The sequence below is a fragment of the Mercurialis annua genome, linkage group LG5 (assembly GCF_937616625.2).
Source record: "Mercurialis annua linkage group LG5, ddMerAnnu1.2, whole genome shotgun sequence".
NCBI classification, from domain to species: domain Eukaryota; kingdom Viridiplantae; phylum Streptophyta; class Magnoliopsida; order Malpighiales; family Euphorbiaceae; genus Mercurialis; species Mercurialis annua.
The window spans coordinates 1,171,544-1,195,024 of record NC_065574.1 but is presented as its reverse complement, the minus strand read 5'-3'; the positions used below and the strand labels follow the sequence as shown (position 1 = coordinate 1,195,024).

At 34.8% G+C, this 23,481-nt stretch overlaps 5 protein-coding genes across 9 annotated transcripts; 3 read left to right on the top strand and 2 right to left on the bottom strand.

Moving 5' to 3' along the window:
- The first annotated feature begins 7 nt into the window (after nucleotides 1-7).
- Nucleotides 8-2,608, top strand: LOC126682637 (PKS-NRPS hybrid synthetase cheA-like). The gene is made up of 4 exons (XM_050378373.2): nucleotides 8-981; nucleotides 1,070-1,293; nucleotides 1,372-1,737; nucleotides 1,819-2,608. Exons 1-4 carry the CDS (start codon nucleotides 8-10, stop codon nucleotides 2,421-2,423), a joined length of 2,169 nt encoding a protein of 722 aa, XP_050234330.2. The 3' UTR covers nucleotides 2,424-2,608.
- A 311-nt stretch (nucleotides 2,609-2,919) lies between these two features.
- LOC126680385 (protein MAIN-LIKE 1-like) lies at nucleotides 2,920-6,172 on the bottom strand. Its single transcript, XM_050375513.2, has 6 exons — nucleotides 6,031-6,172; nucleotides 4,860-5,190; nucleotides 4,353-4,772; nucleotides 3,713-4,257; nucleotides 3,206-3,619; nucleotides 2,920-3,125 (listed from the first exon to the last, which is right to left on the bottom strand). The coding sequence occupies exons 1-6, from the start codon at nucleotides 6,067-6,069 to the stop codon at nucleotides 2,973-2,975; spliced, it is 1,902 nt and encodes a 633-aa protein (XP_050231470.1). The 5' UTR covers nucleotides 6,070-6,172; the 3' UTR covers nucleotides 2,920-2,972.
- Nucleotides 6,173-9,913: 3,741 nt separating this feature from the next.
- LOC126680070 (uncharacterized) lies at nucleotides 9,914-12,889 on the top strand. The gene is made up of 10 exons (XM_050375112.2): nucleotides 9,914-10,040; nucleotides 10,188-10,289; nucleotides 10,547-10,612; nucleotides 10,740-10,845; nucleotides 11,104-11,146; nucleotides 11,398-11,470; nucleotides 11,848-11,935; nucleotides 12,105-12,161; nucleotides 12,248-12,326; nucleotides 12,618-12,889. The coding sequence occupies exons 2-10, from the start codon at nucleotides 10,219-10,221 to the stop codon at nucleotides 12,629-12,631; spliced, it is 597 nt and encodes a 198-aa protein (XP_050231069.1). The 5' UTR covers nucleotides 9,914-10,040; nucleotides 10,188-10,218; the 3' UTR covers nucleotides 12,632-12,889.
- An 889-nt stretch (nucleotides 12,890-13,778) lies between these two features.
- Nucleotides 13,779-23,275, top strand: LOC126682283 (ABC transporter I family member 11, chloroplastic). Of its 5 annotated transcripts, XM_050377894.2 has the most exons (13): nucleotides 13,780-13,956; nucleotides 14,051-14,114; nucleotides 14,231-14,310; nucleotides 14,386-14,437; nucleotides 14,551-14,684; nucleotides 15,098-15,212; nucleotides 15,375-15,461; nucleotides 15,589-15,637; nucleotides 16,301-16,385; nucleotides 17,600-17,715; nucleotides 22,198-22,339; nucleotides 22,684-22,764; nucleotides 23,114-23,275. In XM_050377894.2, exons 1-10 carry the CDS (start codon nucleotides 13,862-13,864, stop codon nucleotides 17,676-17,678), a joined length of 840 nt encoding a protein of 279 aa, XP_050233851.1. In that variant the 5' UTR covers nucleotides 13,780-13,861; the 3' UTR covers nucleotides 17,679-17,715; nucleotides 22,198-22,339; nucleotides 22,684-22,764; nucleotides 23,114-23,275. The 5 variants fall into 5 exon arrangements, with proteins under 5 accessions (XP_050233852.1, XP_055961786.1, XP_055961785.1 ...); XM_050377895.2 differs by lacking the exon at nucleotides 23,114-23,275 and having other exon boundaries at nucleotides 13,779-13,956; nucleotides 17,600-17,683; nucleotides 22,684-22,910; XM_050377893.2 differs by lacking the exon at nucleotides 23,114-23,275 and having other exon boundaries at nucleotides 22,684-22,910.
- LOC126682282 (protein LAZY 1) lies at nucleotides 18,718-21,719 on the bottom strand. Its single transcript, XM_050377892.2, has 5 exons — nucleotides 21,193-21,719; nucleotides 21,040-21,106; nucleotides 20,010-20,764; nucleotides 19,617-19,836; nucleotides 18,718-18,953 (listed from the first exon to the last, which is right to left on the bottom strand). Exons 1-5 carry the CDS (start codon nucleotides 21,196-21,198, stop codon nucleotides 18,934-18,936), a joined length of 1,068 nt encoding a protein of 355 aa, XP_050233849.1. The 5' UTR covers nucleotides 21,199-21,719; the 3' UTR covers nucleotides 18,718-18,933.
- Nucleotides 23,276-23,481: the final 206 nt, after the last annotated feature.

Sequence of the window (23,481 nt, the reverse complement as noted above, 5' to 3'; positions counted from 1 at the left end):
GCGTCAGATGAGCGGACTGAGCGCTGCGGCCAAAATGATTGTGCGGGATATGAGTGCGGCACAAGCTAAGCCGTGTGCTATTTTGGCGGCTGTTCAAGAAAAATTTCCATCTGACAACCCTACAAGAAGACAAGTTTATAATTACAGAGATAATTTGAGAAAGTCCAGCTTTGAGGATAGAGATATGGTAGGTCAGTTTTTTCATTTGGCTCTGACGCACAACTATTTACACTGGACGCTTTCTGAGGAGAGCACAGGTGTGTTGACCCATCTTTTCATGTCGCATCCTGAGTCCGTGCGGTTAGTCCGAACTTACCCCTGGGTGATCGGTATGGACTCCACGTATAAGACCAACAAATACCACATGCCTTTCTTTGAGATTATCGGTATGACTCCTTCTAACAAGAACTTCTTAATTGCATATGCAATTATGAAGGATGAGACCGAGGGGAGTTACAGATGGGTGTTGGAAAGGTTGAGGTTTTTGATTGGCGACCACCTACAGCCGACTTGTATTTTTACTGATCGAGAGTTGGGGCTGCTTAAACCAGTGAAAGAGATATTTCCACATACCCCTCATCTGCTTTGTACGTGGCACATAAATAAGGATGTAGAAGACAAAGTGTTCAAACTGTGTGGGAGAGACACCGCAATAACTGATACTTTCATGAATGGGTCGTGGAAGAAACTTATTAAGGCTCAAACAGAGGAACAATACGTAGCAGCTTTGACCACTGTGAAAATGCGGACTAGAGCGTTTCCAGCTGTGATGCAATATCTTGACCGTACTTGGTTGGGGCACAAAGAGAAGTTTGTATCATGTTGGACAAACAAAGTCTTACATTTTGGAAACACCACTACGTGTAGAGTGGAGAGTGCACATGCTCAGCTAAAGCAGTGGCTCAACTCTAGTACAGGTGCTCTAGACACAGTTTGGACGAAGGTGGACTGCGTTATACAGTCCCAGTTGACTGATATTAGGTATGTTTCTGTAATAATTAATATTTTCTTAATAATAAAAAATAACGTTGACATTATCATTAATTTAGTGTGTTGTCTATATTGGCAGGAAAACACTCGAGGGCTCCAGACAGACTATAGGCGTCCATCGACGAGGTTATCCATACGACCATGTCTCCTACAAAGTGTCCCACTACTGTCTTGATTTAGTGGCGAAGGAACTAAGGCGTATGAGAGAGTTGAGTTGCGATGTTCTAGTTCGTTGTGGTTGTGTGCTGAGAACAACACATCAGATTCCGTGTGCATGTGAGCTGAAAGCGGTGATTGATGCAGGTACAATGCAATACTTTTTATTTCGATAGTAATGTTCTTATTGAAAGCTAATATAAGTGTCGTATATAATATTGTCAGGTGTTCCGATTAGTCTGGACAGTATCCATTCATTTTGGAAGACGCTTGTTATCGGTGACGGGGTTGAAACATCAGAACAAGCCGATTATGCCGCTTTTCAGTCAGAGGATCATCGGTACTTTTGCGGGGTTGTGGAGGAGGTGATGTCTCAAGATCCCTCTATTGTGCGCGACATATCTCATATTATCAACGAGCGACTTCATCCCGAAGAATCTGCTTATCTTGAACCAGAAGTAAAGAGCACAGTGAGAGGTAGACCGAAGGGGAGCACATCCACCAAGCGGAACCCGAGTGGTTGGGAGTACGGTCGTGGTCGTGGCCGTGCCAAGTCATCTCAAGGTCGGGGCTACAGTGCTCCTACATCAGGTAAATATATTTTTTATAACAATAATGCAGCGAAGTTAATATATTGTGTATAACAATAATGTCAATATATGTTTTATGCAGATTTTATCCCGAATTCAGAGCTTATTCCTGGAATCATACTGCCATTTGTCACGAAATATGTGGACGTGGATGGCGACGGGAACTGTGGGTTTCGCGTTGTCGCAGATTACATATACGGTGATCAAAACAAGTGGGGTTTCATAAGAAGAAGCATTGCAAATGAACTAGCCGGCAACCCTGGCCTATACGACGGTCTTTGCAGTGATGGGATCCAAGCGGCCATTTCACGTATTAGGTGGGAAGGGGAGGCATGTGGGCGCGATCACTGGATGCAGGTTATAGATGACTTGTTCCCCATTGCCACTCTCTTCAATGTAGCTGTCATTTTCATAAATGGCGCGACGAACTCACAGCCGGGTTTTGGTACGTGTACCATTCTGCCTTTACATTCATCTGATATCGACTCACGGCCACTGAGAGAGATAGTGATACTATTTTTGGGTAGATACGCTCATTTTGTTCGTCTAGATTTATGTGATAATTTTCCAGTCCCTCCTATTGCCTCGTTGTGGTTCACAAACAGGGATGCTACCGTTGAGTATTTGGAGGGATTGTACGTTCTCAGGAGAGCGCAATGGCAGAGATTGTTAGATGCTTCTGTTTGAGGCCGTATCACTTGTTTTACTTAGTAATACATTTGGTTGGTGTTGTTGGCAAATATATATGTATTTGTGTTTTACAGGAAGTCCCTGAAAATGGGTGATGCTACTATTATAGAGGAAATGCTGCCGAATTTTTGTTAGAATTTGTTGCTAAAAATACTCTGTAAATATAATATGTGTTTTTTGGTTGGTGTTGTTGGCAAATATATATGTATTTGTGTGTTTTACAGGAAGTCCCTGAAAATGGGTGATGCTACTATTATAGAGGAAATGCTGCCGAATTTTTGTTAGAATTTGTTGCTAAAAATTATATTTTTCAAAATAATGTGTTTTTAGGTTGGGATTGATGCTATATATGTATTACGCTAGTAGTATAGAGGAAGTGCTGCCAAATGTTTAGATATAAATTGTTGCAAAAAAAACAAAAAAAAAACATAACATAATAGAGTACTAAAAACATAACATAATAGAGTACTAAAAACATAACATAATAGTACAACAAACAAAATAAAAAAAAAACCATAATATCATAGAGTACTAAAAACAATAATCTCAATCTGCCAGCCGCCAGTCTGCAATGAGTCGCTCCAAGTCAGTGGTCGACTCAGATATGCTCTGATCTATCTCCGGAATGGCAAACGGCGCACTAGCCGCATTGATACGCGTGAGATTTCTCTGGCTCAGGGAACTGAAACGATTTACCCACTACAAAAGGAAAGTAAATTAAGATCAGTTAAACAATTAAATATATATATATATTAATTACTAAGTTAATAAAGACTTACATAATCAATGTTGGAGCGAGAAGGACGGCCTCGTGAAGCTGTAACGTCAGAGCTAAGGACCTGCGGGTGGGAAAATCGTGCGTACCACTCCAAGTACGCGGGATGGCAAGCTCCAGCAAGAACAGTGGCTGGCTCGAGCAACGTCAAAGGAAGCATGCAAGTCATAGGACAACCCTGCCAGCCGTCGACCGCACCAATCTGAGCCATCTCCACATTGTACAACTTTGAATTCCACGCCCTAACGGCCTTTTCCGGCCGAAGAATAGGCGACGGTATGCTTTGCACATACCCCAGCTGACGTACAAATCTGGCGGACATGTACGGCTCAACAATGTCCCTGTACACTATCCAACCCATGTAAGCAGTCCGCTGAAGGACTGCAGCAGGGCCACCACCAAAGGGAAGCCACGACACCTGCCCAAAATATATAAAATTATTAAAAAATAACATGTTAATTTAATTCAACTAAATATAGAAAATTGAACTATACAATTACATTCAACGTACCTCGTCGGCAGTCAAACTGTCTATGCGGGCACGCAATGACTGAAGCCGGATCTCTGTGCACTCTGTCCCGGATACACTCCAACTGAGTGCTCGAGGAGTGCCAATCTCTGTAATCAGCCTATCTCGCTGGGGTCTGAAATATGGAAAATACTCGTATATCCAAGCCTGGAGAAGTGTCAGACACCCAGACAAACCGTGACAGTCGCCTCTGGAGGCGATTCCTAACTGACGAAATAAATAGGCCAGTGTAGCAGAACCCCAAGAATAATCCTTCGCGTCTGCGACTCCATCCCTAACCTCCCAAAGACAGGCTGGTTTAACCCGGTGGCCAGTCTTATCGACGAAAAGAGTGCAACCTAGCGTCAGCCACATCCACGCTATTGCCTCAACCTCAGCACTCAAACCCCGTCCACAATTCCTAAAAATGGACTCAATCAGAACCCCTCCATTTTCATAATGCTTCGTCGAATTAGCTAACAAGTCATCCATAGAGATCCCTAAAATCTCTACACAGGAGGCAAGCAACAACTGTTTCCCGGGCTTATCTGAAAACATATTGCAGCCATGTATTATTTTAAGGAATACAAAATAAATTATTAAAATGAATATGTAATTTAAACAAAAATATAGTAAAATTTACCTGAAACCACTTTCCCGTCCACAGGAATACGGAGAATAATCCACACGTCATGCAGTGTAATGGTCATCTCCCCGAATGGCAGGTGAAAAGAGTTAGTATCAGGCTGCCATCGCTCCACAAATGCAGAAAGGAGCGGAATATCCAAGTGACTGAACATAATATCAGGGAGATGCCCCAAACCACTCTCGGCTATCAGGTGTTTGACCTCGTCTGAGGCGTCATGATGCCATGCTGACAGCCTCTTACAAACTGCATGTCTACTCTGACACTTCAGAGTGCCTCGCTCCTCCTTCCCTGTCCATATTCCATAAGCGACATGTCCAAGGAAACTGGGAATAATACTCCCGTCCTCAGGTCCACCTGGCACTGGATCACTAACAGTCCAAGCAGGTATTTCAGTCCTGGCTCTTCTACTCGTCACTGAAATTACAATTACAACAATTAACATAAATTTAATATCTTTTAACTATTATTATTAAATTAATGAAATAATTAAATTTTATTTACCTGATGACGTTTCAGCAATAAACCGTCCATCTTTCCCCTTTTTCCGTCGAATGTTCACGATTGGTCCTAAACTCTCGTCCTCAGAAGTCTCAAAATCAGCATCGTCTATCCGACGGTCTTCCATGTCATCATCCTCCATCCGATCATCCTGTATCTGATCATCGACTGGCGTCTCACTAGCTCCCTCAATAGCAGGAGTCCCCTTCTTGTGTCGTCGGACTGAGGCACTCACACCACGCTTTCGAACATTTCGTTGTCCCGACTCCTCAAAATCAGATTCAGCTATAATAGGCTTACTCTTTCCCCTGCCACCATTACCGGGTCCTTCTTTCTGCAATTATCAATTTTACAATCAATAATATTAATTAAATTATACTATTAAACTTAAGCAAATAAAAATATATTAATAAAATTCTAAATTGTAAATACCTAAATTTATTTAGTCCGTAAAATTAAAGATTATTTCTTAAAATCTAAAATAATATCACTATCAAAATTAAATTTAATCTATATAATAAAATTTAATTAAATAAAAAATTATATTATACAACCTAAAATTATACTACTAAAATTTAATTTAACTACACCTATAACTAATAAAATTTAATTTAATTACACCTATAACTAATAAAATTTAATTGTATTTTTCAATTAATTTTTAGGTTATTTTATTATTTATTAAATCCATTAATTTTAATTTTTTAAATTAAAAAATATATATAAAAAAAATTTAAATCGATTTACGGCCCTCGGACGGCGGCGGCGGCCAGGCCGTCGCCGGCGGGTCCTGGCCATCGCCGGCGACGGCCTGGCCGTCGCCAGGCGACGGCCTGCACCATCGCCCGGCGATGGCGATGGTGCAGCAGACCATCGCCATCGCCCGGCGATGGTCTGCCGGACTTTCGCCATCGCCAGGCGATGGCGAAAGTATGGCAGACCATCGCCGGGCGATGGCGATGGTCTGCTGGACCATCGCCATCGCCCAGCGATGGCGTGCACCATCGCCGGCCGATGGCGATGGTGCAGCAGACCATCGCCATCGCCCGGCGATGGTCTGCTGCACCATCGCCATCGGCCGGCGATGGTGCAACCGGTCATCGCCATCGCCGGACGATGACCGGTTTCCGTAAAAAAAAAAAAAAAAATTAAAAACTGAAATTAAATTACTTACCGGAGGTCCCCGTCTTTTATCTTTCGCCAATTCCGACATAAATCGGCTTCGATTATTGCTTGAGATTTTGTAATGGATTTTGGTTTGAGAGGAAGTTGAGAGGATGAGTTTTTTGTTTTTTGAGTTGAAAAAGGATTAGGGGTAGTTTGGTCAAAATTGGGGCGGTGGGTAGTAATTTGGGGCGGTAAATAGTAGTCCACTAAACAAATCCATAAAACATTTTCTATGATAATTTAGGCAAGGGGGTCTCGCCACTGTTTATATAACTTTTTTAAGGGCCCATTTAAATCAGAAGGCTCTTGAATTTGGGCCTGAGAAGATATTGTTGTTTTACTACTTTTGGCAAACAATACTTATAAACCCTTTAACTTTTCTGGAAAGATTATTCATCGCTTCATTTCCATGTTAGCACATTAAAGCCCTTCAAGTTAAAATAGGGTCAAATAACCCCCTCAAACGACAGGTAAAAGTTTTATATTTGTCTAGTAATTGGTAGCTATAGAAGTGGCGAATTTAGAATTTTTCATAAAGAGAGGAATAAAAGTCATGATTAAAATATACGTGGGTAAGATGAGCAAAATAAAAATGTTAAAAATGGAAAAAAGTTATTATTTTTCCTCATTTAAACGATATAAAGTTCCAACATTTAATTGAAGGATTACATATTCTCTTGAGAAAAGTTGAAGGGTTTATCTGCAATTTTATAAGACTATACATTATTATCAAACAAAAAGCTAATGAAAGCAATGTATCAAACCCCAATTTCCAAGTTTTTGGCCCCCACAATTTTTTGGAATGTCAGTTTTGCAATAAGTATGTCCAAAATAAGTTGCACCCTCCTACTAGTCATTTGGATTGGAATATCTTTACTATAACCTTTTAAATTATACTGAAAATATAACGATTTTTAATCATATAATCGAGCTTCTTTTCAAAAACTTTATCATTTTGAAAATATTTTTTAAATAAATATTTTAGCATATATGTTTAAGACTTATAAAATATTTAAACTAGAACCAATACTTGGCACTGATAGATTTAATTGTTTAAGAGCTTGAATTAATGTTTGAAAGATGCATAGTTAATAGACTTGTTCATGAGTTTAGGCAGCGGTTATATCCAAAAAAAATATTTTGGAGAAGCGAATTATAAGAAAGAAAATTTAATTTGGAAGAGTTTTAAAACTTTTTTCTAAAAAAATTTACATCCCCGACCAATTCCGACCAGAGCGGGTGCAAGGGCCAATACAAAATGCAAAGTTTATAATTTCAAATCTGTATAATTAATGTGTTATGTAAAGTTTATAATTTCAGACATTTTCAAGGAGATTATACAAAATGCATGAATACATTATCTCTACACGAAAGTATACAATGGCAGAATCAAACGATCAAATGAAAAATAATAAAAATTAACTAGATATTTATAAGTAATCAAGGGGCCGGGTTTGGATAACTATTTGTTGTCTTAGCTCGATTCAAGCTTGAATTCATAATAAGCTCGTTTTTATGTGGGTGACTAAATATTATAAGTAATTAAATTTTAATGTAGATTATAGAAAATCCGACCTGAATCCGTATAAATTTAATATACTAACCAAATTTAGGTAGTAAATATTAAATTCAAACTGAATTCTAACCAAATTTTAAATGAGAAAATTAGGAAAAACACTTCATTTTTAAAAAATAATTGTAAAGATTACCTCACCAAAAAAAAGATATGGAAAATACTTCCTGTTTTTTTTATTTCTGTTTTTACTCTAACGTGGCTTTTTTTAATATAACTACCTGCTTTATTTATGTTTTTATCCCCTCTCTTGTATAATTTTATTTTTATACTCTTAGAGCAGTTACTCTTCTTCTTCTTCTTTTTCTTTTTTTTTCCTTTTTCTTCTTCTTCTTCTATTTTTTTTCTTCTTCTTCTTTATCTTCTCTATCTTTTTTTTCGTCGTTCGCCAATCCTTCACCGATCTGCCGTCGTTTCGCCGCTAATCCGCCGCTCTTCTATATTAAATTTTAGCACTTTTTTTAACTCGTGGTGATTATTACGAGTTATTTTAACGCTCAAATCTGAAAAAATTGTTCTTCAATTTTTTCTGTTTTAGATCTAAAAAATCTGCATAAATAACAATTTTATGATGAAAAAAATAATTTTCTGTAGAAATAACGATTTTTTTGCAGAAAACAGCGTCTGATTGTCATCTCGTTATCACTACAACATTATCATATCAGTATCATAAACTGTAGAGAAAACGACTTTGTAGTGATATCGAGATGATAACCAGACGATAATGTTACCGAGATGATAATGTTATTATGATAACGTGGTGATAACATCATGATACTGTTATGAAAATGTAATCTAATTATGTATGAAAAATAATATTTACAAAAAAGTTATGATACCGAGATGATAATGTAGTAGTTATACCGAGATGATAATCAGACAATAATCTTACCGAGATGATAATGTTATTATGATAACGTTGTGATAACATCATGATAACGTTATTGTAATTGTATGATAAGGTTATCATATTATTATCATATAATAATCTGCTACATACGATACCGATAATGGCATGATAATAAGATGACAATGCAATATGATACACTGATAATTACAAGATAATGTGAAACTGTGATAATCATATGATACTGTATTAATAAAAATGAAGACAAAAATAAAAATTATATCATGATAAGGTTATGATAATATTATGATATGGTTATAATAAAAGTTATGCTAAGACTATGATAATATCATGATAAGCCTATGATAATATTATAATAAAATTGTGATAGTAATATGATAAGGCTATAATAATATTGTGATAAGACTATGATAATATTGTGATAAGGTTATGCTAATATTATGATAGTTTTATGATATGGTTATGATATGGTTATAATAAAATACGTAAAATAATTTTACATTATACAGTTATGATAATATTATGATAATATAATGATAAGTTTATGATAATATTACGATACGCCCTTGATATTATGTAAGTTTATGATAATATTATGATAAGATTAATGATAACATATGGTACAATTATGCAAATGTTATCTAATTCTGCATAAATTATGTAAAATATTTTATATAAAAATTATGAAAAAGGTTATGCAAAAATTTATGATAAGATAATAAAAAAATATAAATAATAAAGTAATAATTTATTAATATTATAATATATAATTAATACATATCTATTATAAATATATTTTATCAAATTTTAATTATTTATTCAATTCTTATAAATTTTAAATCCGCTATCAATATAATGATATATTAAATAAATAGTAGCATATAATTTAAAATTAATAGAAATATTTAATATTTTAATTAAAAAGTTTATTTATAATTAGTTTAAAAAGCGGAGAGAAAAAACATATTGGAAAACTGAATATTTGAAAAAGTAAAAAAGAAATGTCAACAGATAATTTAAGAAACAAGAAAAAAAATGCCTAACAAATAATTTAAAGAAGAATAGAAGAAACGTGGTCTGAACAAATAATTTGAAGATGAGTAAAAGAAATGAGGGCTGCACGTACGCATGAGAGAGAGAGAGAGTGAGGTTACACGCACAGAGAGAGTGTCAGGTTACACACATTATATAACGGAGTAAAACTCTAATTCTTTAGGACACGAAGAGTAAACACACAAAAGGACGAAAATTGTGATGTATTTTTATTATCTTTTCCGTGTTGATGTATAATAAATATTTTCTTATTTTATGTAAATATGTAAATTTCTCTTTTTAAATTTACAGTTATCAAACGAGTCAAATTCCATTGGATCCAGCCCAAATGCATCCAAATCTGGCCCTTGAAATTGTACACTGATTATGAGTAAATTAGGCCCAATTTAATATTCAAATTTTCCGTAACAGATTCTGCGTTAAACCTGTACTAGGGTTTTTGGAGCGAAAAGCGGTCAGCGACTCATCTCCGTTAAAGCTTCCACAAGTTTCCGGCGATAACGTCACCGCATCCGTCCTGCTGGTAAATTCCTCACAGCGTCACTTTGAAATTTCGCCTTAATTTTATTTGTTTAGTTTCTATGAAATTTTAGAATTTCGGAATCCTCATTTTATAATCACTCATATTCTTATCATTCGGTGATTGGTTAAATTTTATCGAGGATTGCAGTGTTTTAGTGTATTAGAGTGAAAAATTCACAATGGGAAGAGCTAAAAAAGGGCCTAAATTTGCCGTTATGAAGAAGATGATTACCTCCAAAGCAATTAAAAAGTGAGTACTTATTTTGTTATCTAGGTAGAAGGGACACCTCATTCAATCAACGTTTGCCGTTTCGGAAACGTGTTGGACACAAAATTTCATTTTTTACATAGAAAACTTTGAAATAATTCTGTTTCGCCGTTACCGGAGTCCGTGTCCGTGCTACCTAGTTTGTTATCTTTCTTTCTTTCTTTCATCCCCTTGTTTATATGTAGCTCTTCTGTTTTATTGTTGTGCTGATTGTTGTGTTTATTTAATTGTCTGAATAGTTACAAAGAAGAGGTTTTGAATCCTAAGAAAAAAGATCTATCCAAGGACAAGCTCCCTAGAAATGTGTAAGCCTTCTTTTTTTAAACAAATAAATTAAATTCCTTTTTAATTGTTGTTTTTCAATGCGGAATTTGAAACTTACTGAAGTTTAATGGTTTAATTTGATTCGTTTCCTTTTACTGTATGAATTAGACCGCAAGTTTCTTCCGCGCTTTACTTCAAGTACAACACTGCATTAGGGCCGCCGTACAGGGTTTTGATTGATACTAACTTTATCAACTTCTCCATCCAGAATAAAGTGAGTATGGTTATCTTTGTCCTTTATTTGTTGTAATCTTTTGGATCAATTTCCGTATATAATTGAAAAAGTTTAAGCATTTTGGTATTAATGAGGGAGAAATCTCAAAAGTTCAAAGTCAAATTGTTTCCTGGTACTTCAGACATGTAAAATCTTTATGTTCATTTTTTCATATATTGTGCTCTGAATTATTACTCTCGTTTTATGAATTTAAACTTGTATTATATCCCTTCCTTTATTCCCTATGTGGGATTGCAGTTGGATTTGGAGAAGGCAATGATGGATTGTCTGTACGCAAAATGTGAGTTTTGCTTCTTTTTGTTTGTCTTCTCAATTCTCGGATTTTTTTTTATGCGGCTTGGCCTTCATGTATTTGATGCCTTAGATTACCATGGTGGTCATTGTTGCACTCCCTGTTTGCCAATTTTAATGATCCTATGGTCAGGGTTGGAAAGATCATATTTTTACTTTCTTATCAATTTGTAAGATTACACTAAATTTAGATTTTTATGCTCCTTTTTAATTGATATATTCTTCCTTTACAATTTGAAGGTACGCCATGTATCACAGATTGTGTCATGGCAGAACTTGAGAAGTTAGGTCAGAAATACCGTGTTGCTCTAAGGTATATTCTTCTATAACTTAGCTACTCGTGGAACAACTTGCTGATGATGTTTTTCAAACTATATTTACATCTCATTGTCAAATCTATTTAATATATATGGATAGGATTCTCTAAAATGGTTGCAATTCTCTGAAATGGTGGGTGATATCTGCTTTATATTTAGTATGACATTTTTTTAACCTAATGTACTCCTGAACCTGCTGAACTTTCTACCGCAGTTTCTGAAAATTCTATGTCTTTATAACCTGCCCCGTGATTTTTATAGACCAAGTGATTCATTTGCAATTGAAATCATTGTTTAGGCTGTTAACTTGTTAGAATGTGTACGCATATATGTATAAAATCTCAACACGATTTTATGCATTTTATATTAATAGGATTGCTAAGGATCCACGTTTTGAGAGAATCCCATGCATCCATAAAGGAACTTACGCGGATGACTGCATCGTTGACAGGGTAACTCAGGTATGGTTTTGTAGTGGGATTTTTGGTTTTGTTGGTTGCTCAAATATCATATTTTTGGCTGCCTGTACATTTGTAGTTTGTTGGTTAGTATTAACCAGTCCACTCTGATTGGTTGTATTTTACATCTGCATCTGAGCTGACTTACATGAATTATCCTTGTGTGAAACAGCATAAATGTTACATTGTTGCAACATGCGATCGAGATTTGAAGCGTAGGATACGGAAGGTACCATACAATAATAAGAATTTAAGACATTTGGAGTGTTATTATGACGAAACTGGTTTCTGATATAAACCCTTGTATACTTGTAGGTCCCTGGTGTGCCAATTATGTACATTACACAACACAAATACTCTATTGAGCGGTTGCCCGAGGCAACTTTAGGTGGAGGTATGTATTTTATGCTGCAAAGCAGTGTCACCAATGTTAGCTGTTGAAATGCCTTAATAATGAACATATTTTAACTACCCTTATCCTTTATAAAAATTAATCTTGCCCGTATGCCACGATGCTGGCATTATAAATTCGCGACTACAAGTTATTTTTTTGAACAATTTACATGAGGATCTGTTGCTCCTTTTTTCGAGCCATTCTTCTAGTTTCATGATTGTCAATTATCTGAAATTGGCAAACCTGGCCTCCAAGGAGTTTTTTTGACTCATTCGCGTGTTTCCAATGCAGCTCCGAGATTTTGAGGCATTTTCAAGAATCAGAGATTTTGTCACCTCTATTGTGCTGAAGCTGTTTTGCCTTTATCAAAATATAGTTGAAGAATTTGGCAACATCAGTAGTTGCAGTCTCTGCTTGCCATTTACTGTATTGTTCAACAAGTTTTGTTAGAGATTAAGGTGTTTCCAGTGTTTACTGTTTGTTGGGATGTCGGAATGCCATGTATAATGTTTTAAAGCATGCTATTGCGAATATAACTAAATGCTTAGTCGGACTCATGCTAATTTATTGGTCTCTATTATTGCAAAATATAGCTAAAGAGATGTATTCAAACTATTTAACATGAAATTACTGATAGAAACATTACATTGGTGTCTCAATAAGTCAATAACATTTGAACAATTATAATGTGGAGCCATTGGATGAAGAGTGAACACTTTATTGTATGTTAGGCTCTTACATAGGTTTGAATAATGAATATAAGGGATCAGAGGGGTGTTGGATTTGGCTAAAAAAAAAATAGATTTCAGGGTTTTTGCATAAAAAACTTTAACTTTTCAAGTTTGTATCGATTTAAGCATTATATTTAAAGTTTAGTGCAATTTTTTTTTGATATTTTCTAGCACCAAGACTTTTATTTCACCAAAACATGTCGTTTTGGTGGTTTTAATGACTGAAACGACATATTATTTTATGCCAAATTTTAAATGTTGCACAAACGCGAAATGATGAGATTTTATATGCAAATAATTTTAAATTTAAATAGTAATTTGTCTCTTGAACTTGCACTTGATGGACAATTAACAGTAAAACAAACTTTTGTTTTTGTCAACATACTTCTTCAACTTGTCAAACTTTTTCAATTGGATCTAAATTCGTTAAAGACTTAATTTATAAAGACAAATTCAATTTATCTCATTAACTTATTTTTTACTATTTTTAAAAACAAAAAAACGAAAATTTATAATAAGTAGTCACTGTTTTACTTTTAGCAATTTAATATAAGTAGTTATGCAAAATTTCAATTTTATTTTAACAGTTAAGTCTTTAATGACTCTAATTTGATCTAATTGATAAAAAAGTTCATCTTGGTGTTAATTATCCATTACATACAAGTTAAAGGGTAAAATTGATATTTATGTCCTCGCATATATATGATATGAATTTTACAATTTTAAATTCACGTTTAAAAGTTACCAATTTTAGCTCCAAAAACCACCTCGGCTGTCACCGCAACTGAAACTCCGGCCGCCGAGATGGCTACCTCCACCTTCTCAATCTCCTCCTTGATTTTTCAGAAACCGCTTCAATATCAATCTGCAGTCTCATTCTCACCAAAATTTCCTTACAGGCAATCATTTCTTTAATTTTAATATATAAAACAACTAATTAAACTTAATTCATTAGTTTCCTAAATCTAATTCAATTATTTTTGTTAAATGCAGGAAATTCAGTTCCAATAAAGTTAATCAGTTTCCTAAAGTCTCCTGTGATTACTCTTGCTTTGAGGTAAGCCTTCAATTTTTTTTCCATTTCAGAATAATTAAGTTGCAGATTGGTAATTGATTAATTAATTAAAGTTTAATTAGCTAAGTAATTGATGTTATATTATCTGCTTAATTTAGATTAAGGACGTTAGCTATAGGCCTCCTGGAACACGGCTCAACCTTTTAAATAAAGTTAAATTTTCTCTTCCTGAAAAAAGGTATGAATATGATATGTTAATTTTTATTAAATTTATGTTATTTAATTTTTTATAATATTTGGCTTATTTTTACAGTTTTGGCTTGATTTTTGGACAGAGTGGGAGTGGAAAAACTACACTATTGCAGGTTTTATTTTTTGTTTTTTATTTTTTCTTTATGTTTGATGATAATTGTTGCTGCTGTTTTTGTTATTTGTTTGAGTTGGAAATGATTTAACTTGGTTATTTTATTGTTGGCAGATTCTTGCAGGGTTAAGTGAACCAACATCAGGTTCTATTTGCATTCAGAGATATGGGGATGATAAGAATCCGTGTCAATCTTCTAAAAAGTTATCTCCGGAAAGAGTTGGCATCGTCTTTCAGTTTCCCGAGAGGTATTCTACAGTCATTCAATAGTCACTTGCATTAAATTTCTTAAAAATCAATTGTCTTTGAATATGTAAACTAGCTTGGATTTTGTGGTTATCTCTACGTGAAAACATGCGAAGGTCTTTTCGTCAATTACTCTCTCTGTTTTCCTTAAATAAAAAAACGTGCTTGTTTTTTTTTATTAAAAATCTTTGGTGTTCCTTCCAGTTCTTATCATGTAAACTAATGCAGGTTAGACCATTTTGTCATTATCTAGCTTGCTTTTGTTAGTCTAGAAGTGGAAGCGAAATAATCCTTTGTGCAAATGTTCATTTAGAACGAAGAATATAGTCTCTTAGACAAATTCTATGAAACCACATTATATTTTCTCAAGGTATTTTATTGAAGCTTCTAAAAGAACTGCTTAGTTTCTACCTAGGTACTTTGTGGCAGATACTATACTTGATGAAGTTATATTTGGCTGGCCAAGGCAAAAGGGAAGCCTTCAATTGAAGGAACATCTTACTATGAATCTTCAGAAAGCTATCACTTCGGTATTTTTTTTCATCTAACCAATGCTTCAACTATTTTTCCGTTCTTCTCCACATGACACTTGTATCTGTCTCTACATTATCTTTTCGAGGTTTTTTCCATTATAGGGCATGCAACTTTTGATTCTTTGTAAAATCCAATTTGTATTTAAAATGAAAACTCAGGTTGGATTAAATGGGATCTCCCTGGAGAAAGATCCTCACTCCCTAAGTGGTGGCTACAAACGCAGGCTTGCTTTGGCAATCCAGTTAGTAAGTACTAAGTATATCTATATTAATTGACACTTATCTCTTTGCATGCTTTAACCAGTCTTTGATAACTGTATAACGGTGCTATTTGTGGCTTATATATGAGCAATTTATTTGCTTCGACGTTTAGGTACAAGCCCCTGATCTGTTGATATTGGATGAACCTCTTGCGGGGCTTGGTATGAATCTCATCCAGTTCTTTTTGGTTTCTATGTCCGTTTGTCTTCCTTGTATATTTTACGGTTTATGAAATATGAACAAAATGATCAAGTTGAAACAATCAGTAATCAAATAAGAAGCCTGCAAGTTTCTATAGATCTGCATATTAATTTTAGCCATTTAATCTTGTGCTAAGGTCTATCTGATCATAGCCAAAAGACTCGCTGAAGTTGCATGATAAAAGTTTTTCCAACCATGCTAGGGATTTTTCTTTTTGCTCTCTTTCTCGTCATCAGCGAGCAGCAATAATGAGTATCTTAGCTGCACAGCAGCTGTAGTAATACTCCCTCTGATCCAGGGCTTGGACCCATAATAACCTCCATTAAAATGTGGAAAATGCAGCAACTAATTACCAGGATTGGTTGGGTTTTAGTACAGAAAACAAATGGAAGTTTACTTGAGCCCATAACTTGCAAACTAAAAATGCCAATACTTAACCTTGTGACCATTCAAATATTAAATTACTTCCTGAAGCTCTAAGAATTGGGCATATTAGTATTTATGCCTCACTGCCCCTTTATGGTCTACTGTATTGTTTAGATTTTCAATTTGAAATTATCATTTTCAAAATGTTGGAGTAATGAAATGTGTTATATTTTTGTCAATGCTGCTATGGTGGCCAGATTGGAAGGCGCGTGCAGATGTTGTAAAGCTTTTAAAGCAGCTAAAGAAAGAATTAACCGTACTTGTTGTCAGTCATGACCTCAAGTAAGAATAAAAAATTCAATATATATTTTTTTACGTTTTCCTTCTAATCTTTTTTTTCTTTGCTGTTCCTATGGTGATCTTTTTAGCAATTACTGATGAAATTTCCTTGAAATCTCCTATTCCTATGTTTGATAAAAGAGAGCAAAATCCAACTGAAATGAAATGCTAAAAGGTTTATGTTCTTCAAATCAGTGGACGTTCTTGGCAACTTATTACAATCTAAATACGTATAAGATGCTTCCAAAAAAAAATCGTATCAAATTCTTGTGTTGCTCTTTTGTCTTCTCTACGTCTTGGGAAGAGTACAACTTTGTATTTTGAGGCTCGGAAGAGTACAACTTATTCTTATGTTTCATGTGCTGGGAAGAGTCATATCAGAAGATTCATAACTTTGGGAAGAAAATAATTTTTGAGGAATTATAGTTAAAAAAGTGCTAATCATTACTCTTTGCTGCTTTCAAGACAATGAAGCATATCTTATCTTAGTGTATATGTTCACCACAATATAAAACTTGGTCTAATATGCTGTTGGCACAGTAATGGATGGCTAGATATGTTCACCACAATGATTTCATTTAGAATGTGTCAAAAGGATGATTTCGTTTCCATAGAATAGGATCCATATCCTGTAATGCCTTATTGCATGCAGGTTTACGATTTTGCTTAATCATTTAGCTCAACAACAATAGAACCCGATAGACCGCATTTCTTCAAAGATAGAAAGAAAAACAAAAGGATCATTTGTGGTATTATACATCTTCTTAGGTGTTGCTCAAGTCCTAGTTGTGAGTGTTGACCCAAACCTGTCTTTGTGAGAAGAATCTATACACAGATAATGTTTCCCTATTGGACAATCCTTACAAGAAACCCAGTAATTAATTTCAGGCTCTTGGTAAAGTGTTTATCTTCTAGTAATTATTTTATAAGTTATTTTACCATATGAGTTTATCGTCTCTGTGAGCATTGACATTTAGTTTACATTTAATCATTTTGGCTTTGAGAACTCAGGATTGAAGTAGTACAAACGTTACTTGAGTTATTGTATTTCAATACAATATTCATTTTGTTCGATATGTCTGATGTGATGACTTACTCAACCTTATCTATCTGCAATTTTTTATCTATACTTGAACTGTTTTCCTGAATGCAAGAATTGATTCATCAGTTTCACAGCTTAAAATGTTGAACCTTAATCTTTCTTGCGTCTTTCGCAGAGAGTTGGCAGCTCTAGTTGATCATTCATGGAGGATGGAGATGGGTGGATTTCTGAAGGAAGAGCTGCTTCCAATATGACACGGGTCTATTCTTCCTACCTTACCAACATTTTATGGTATATGGTTACAAATCGAGTTCTTAGAGTCATTTACTATGAAAAAAATGACTAGTCAAAGTCCATTTAATTTTTCTCTCATAGTGCTTACTGCTTAATGTAGGCATGGATGCTAGGTATAGAGTTTTTCTCCATGTGGTACACACATTTCAAAACCTTTGGTCTTTCTTATGTTTTAAGTATAAAATTAGATTTGGCGGGATTATAGTTTATTGATATAAGGGTTATTTGTCTGCACAAATTTGAGGTGCCTAACAGCCTATAGAAAGAGAAGCTGTGATGTAAGGGGGCTTAGAGAACGGGGCATATGGTGCTGGAAAGGACCTTGCTTCAAAAATGTCTTTCTGTCTCACCTAATTTTCTAGTGATACATTAAATATAGCATCAATAAATATACCATTAAACAAGCTTCCTTAAATTGTAACTCGCTCCCTACTAAAGAAAAAAAATTAATTTTACTGTAAATATGAAATTTGATAGAGGGGCGAGAAGGAATATTAGCAGCTTCCATCTCTGGTTTTATACAAAGATAAAACTGCAAGTGCTTACAAAAGTTGATTTAGCCCCTTTGGCAAGTACCACCATTGATGTTTGCTAGCTTATCAAAATTTTAGGTGTAGAGAAGAGTAGCTGGTAATTCTAGGCTTACTTCAAATGAACTAAAAATTGGTAGATGAGTTAGAGGAACATCCACAAGGAGAGGCTTTAGTTTTAAACATCAGCAACTTATTTGCATCTGTTTTTCTCCCCACAAACCCTCTCTTTATTTTGTTCCTTCACAAATTAATAGAATATTGAAAATTTTAAGCATGAACTTTCAATTGTTGGTTAACATTGTGCTTTTGTACCCTTTTGCATATACCGGTAATTTTTACCACTTTGCCTGACGTTTGATTTGTGATCAATTGCTTTAACCAGACTCCTGATAATATATTATAGGTCTGGTCCTCCTAGCATTATTTCTTTTCATGATTAATACTATTTTTTATGAAGACTGAACAATTCCTTACAACATCAATGACACTAACATATAATTCAAATCATGTTTGCGAATTTGAAGTTTACATGATATTTAGCACCCACAGGCCACAATCATTTAAATACACGGGAAATAAGATTCTTTCCAGTTACTTGAGTCATTAACCAATCACTCACAATACACAAGAGTATAGGTAATATCAGTCGACACCACATTGCACCTCTATTTTAGCTCGTCCCCTACAGCTCCAGTACCAAGTCTACAAAATCAAGATCAGGAAGAATAGCAATTTATTTATTAGTACACTTTCAAAGGTAAATTTTTTTTGGCAGCAGTCAATAATATGATTGCATAACTTGATACTTGAAAGGGTAGTATCTAACAAAATCAACATCAGGAAGAATAGCAATTTATTTATTAGTACACTTTCAAAGGTATATTTTTTTTTTGGCAGCAGTCAATAATATGATTGGATAACTTGATACTTGAAAGGGTAGTATCTAAAATTAAAAGTTGATATTGGACAAACTTTGTAGGCTTATAACTGGATATTTAGTTTAAGCTCTAATAAATCATTTAACTTAAATGTTCACTAACAAAAATATTAATTATTGTTATTTTTAATTTGTAGGTTGACAAATGCATATAATTGTGATTGTTTTTATAATATTTTAATATCATTATTCAATGCAATACAGTACGATTCATATTGGATCTCGGTACTGATAACATTTAAGATCCAAATTCACACCATTGTGGTTTGATTTGGAGAAAATCAAAAGTTAACAGAGATTCTCAAAATTAGATATTTTCGGATCAATTATTCAGTTTAGTTCGGGAGATTCAGATCCATGCCTAGCCTTATGGATCATAGTTAAAATAAGCTATGTTATTTGAAAAGTTAAGAGGTGTAAGCACTTACAGTCTGCATCTGTTTTGATCCAGTGTTCTCGGTTTCCACTTGAATCACTGCCACTCAGAACATACTGTGATAGATTCAAGGTGTTCTTGTAGCATGGCATCTCTTCCATTGACTTTAATCCTGGAGAGAACTTTATATGTTCTTCATCCTGTGACTGGATGAATTCTTTTTCAGCTTTAGGGTTTTCAGGATGAACTTTTCTATGAAACATTCTTAGAACCTGCATATCAACACTGAAGAGAATCAAAACTCTGGTGGAACTAATTAATTGTAAATTTTGATGAGATTATGGTGATGGTATTTTGTTGGCTAATAGAAAGTTTCAGTTAGATGTGTACTGCTTGGTCATGGAAACGAGACATGTGATAGTCTATGCAGAGCTGGTAAACGCACCTTGTTAAACTTTTTCTTGGTTGAAAAAAAACTGGCGGCATTATTACTGGCAGCATGCTCCGATTTTGTTGATGAAGCATAAAGTTTTCTCAGTATCTTCTTGATGAGGTGTTTAGCAGGCTTATGTGCTTGCTTTGCATGCATCTTCTCATTCCCCTCCACTTCTGGACAAATATCCTCTGTAATCTTTGTTCTTTGAAACATCTCTCCAAGTGATGCCTTTTCCTTCTTTCCATCAACTCCTGTTTCCGGAAGTTCTATTAATGAGTTAAACAAGTATTCTTGAAGGGGAAATAGTGCTGTCTTTCCATTATCTTCAGTATTTGCTCCCTCCATTTGCATGCCGCTGAGTGTAATAGTGCTTACATAACTGCTCCTTGCCAATGATTCATTGAAACCTTCTTCTTCAGCTTCAGCTTCAAGAAATTTTTCTAGTTCATCATTAAGAAGATTCAATTCATTCTCTGTCACCTCTGTTTTTTCATCTACACTATTTTCAAAAGACAATGGAAATGTTGGTGTTGCCGGCTCACTGTTGATTGGTTTTGAACCAAGAGTTCCAATTGCAAGAAAGCCATGAAAAAGCTCAGACATGGCTGTAGAGGTTTCATCTTCATAGTTTGCATCCAATACCTTGGCTTCAATTTCAGATATATTTTTTCCTCCTTTGTTGTATCTAGAGTCAAACCTTGGTCCTGAATGGTGGACTTTCTCGTCAGGGGATGTTGTTGCTGAAAGACAAGAATAATAGGTCCCTGGAGATGGTCGTATTGTGAAAAGTTAGGATATGTAAATAAACTGTTATTTGTGAAACTATGTGGAAATACTGATAATTGATTACAAGGTTAGGTCTAATAATTTCTGATCATGGTTTGGTGAGAATCGTCTAATGTCTGAAATTCTGAAACAGGAGAGATAGCCACACTTAAACTCGGTTACTCTCTCCTCTTGAGTTATTTTTTATTTTATAGGAAGTTCTAGTATGCATAAATGTTTGTGCGTGTCAAAATTTAGAATATGGTTGGGGTACCTATTGTCAAATCCTTGAATGGCGGCGTGCTAGTATGCCGTAATTTATTGTGCATCCAACCTAGTAACTGCAAACAAAAAAATTACATAGATGAACTTGAATGATCACTAATATCTCTGCTATTTAAATTTTGGTCGAGTATAATGAACTTACCCTCATTTTGATCTTTCTTCAAACAGCTTGATGTTTAGATTGCTTTTGTTGATATAAGGGATCAAATAGAAAGAGAGATATAGATATGCAAGGGAAATAGGGTTTTAAAGCAAGAGAATAGGATCATCTAAACAGGATAAAAGTAAAGATCTTGTCATCATGATTGTTGAATGAGTTGGAAGTCAGTGGGTGATAGAAGGGTCTGGTATGAATGTCGGTAGAGAGAAACATTTAGATAGAAACAAGCTTTTAGTTGGCTGTTCTTTGTCAAGATCATATCAGAATTTGGAGTAGTTAGGAGATCTCCAAGTTGGTTGGTGCAAAAGTTTACCATGCATACTTGAGATGGCTGTTTGGAGACATGTATGGGTGCAGATTATTCATTTCTCAAAATAGGTGCAGTTTATCACGATTGCATCCATTATGTTGGCTATACATTAATATGTGCATCTGTAAACACATATATTTGCTAATGGATGCATACATAAATGTATAGATGGGCATGGGAACACAATCACATCTTCATACAGATTATTTTTCTGTGTAAAAAGTTTGTTTGTCATGTCTTTCTCACAAGGTTTTTTCGGTAAAAGAGCAGGGCAGTGTTAATAGTAGGACCAAAGAAAAATTGTGGGTCAAAAAGTGATTATGATGTGGGTCAAAATTAAAAATTTATAAATTATGCTCGCATGAACCCCACAGGGAAGGAAGAATCTTCTGAGCTATTTAGCAAATGCTTTTAGTAAAATGCTTCTAACTAAACGGTTATAGTATAATACACCCTGAAACTGGATCTTGTTTGTTGATATGTTTCTTATTATTACCATTGCTGCCATCATCAATCATCACTCTTATGCGTAATTCATGCTGTTTATCCTTGTTATGTGGCCATCTACAAATATTTTGATAGCTTAAGAGATGTGATTATTCTTTTTTTGCTATTAGACTATTCTTTTCCAAACAAGCTGTAATGTTATTTATGCGACCTATTTTGCTTCCTTGTAGGTCAGAATTTGAAGTCGTCGTTTCTATGAGAACCCCGGACAGGAGCAATATTTTTTACCATGATCATACTTTTCAGTCTTTTTATTTGAAGAACTTTCACTGACTCAGAGCCTGCTTTTGCATGACCCAGAGGCATTCAGCTGTGAGTTGATCGTGGTTTTTGTTATGGTATCATAAACTTGATTCAGCATGATTGTGACATCATTCATGACTTTAGTTGCACATCTTAAGTTGCCATTATTGCCCTTGATTTTTATAAACATTATTGAGGAGCCTACCCATCAAAGTTGCTGGCTCTGGTATGTTTTAACTTATCCTACAACTACAAGTGTCCTTTATACAGTTATCCTAGGCAGCGAAAAATGCTAAAGTCTGTTTCCACGCGGCGATATTCAATTATGAATTATATGAGTATAACTTGGAAAACTACTGATATGCACTGTTGATTATTGGGACAAACCTTGATTGATGTTCTTTATTGTACAGGATGACAATAACAGCTGCGATGGTGTTGCGAACCATTTTGTGCTCTGCAAGGTTGTTGACGCAGCAGCATAATAAAAATTTGTAAGACCTCAGCATTTAGTTGTTTGACCACGTGTCTATCTACCATTTATTAGGAGCCGATACTTGATTTCCTATTTCAAAAGCACGTTAATGTCAAATTATTGTGGAATAATTAAGAAGATGAACCGAAAATTATTGTGGAATAATTGAGTTTGTCATCTTCATAACGGTAGAGGTGTGCAAAAATCAAATCGAATCGAACCAACAAATTCTGTTAGGTTCAGTTTGAAGTTATAAAAAAGGTTTTTCGGTTTGGTTTGCTATTGGGATAAAAAAAGTTCAGTTCACTTTTCATGCAAACCAAACCGAACCGAGAAACAAACTGAACCAAACTGTTCTGTGCATCCAGGGATATGTTTCGATTGCACTGTTACGAAGATGACAAACTCAAACCGTGAAAGATCTCCTGGAAAACGTTGCAAATTGCGAATGCAGGAAAGCTTATATACTAATGACTTCTTCCTATTATGTTTTTTTCAATACTTATTAGTTTATCTCCAACTTTTTGTTCCTTTTCAATGTCTTCTTTCACATGAAAATTCCACTTTGCATAACATTCTAAGACTCGGTTCCTTTTCTCATATATAAGGGTGTTCGATTAAATTTTCATTAGATGAAAACTAAGTTGAAATCTTAAGCTAATATCTTATGATGATGTACTGGTGTATCTTTAGACTTCATCTTTTAAATTTGTGGTTACAAATATAGAAGGAATGT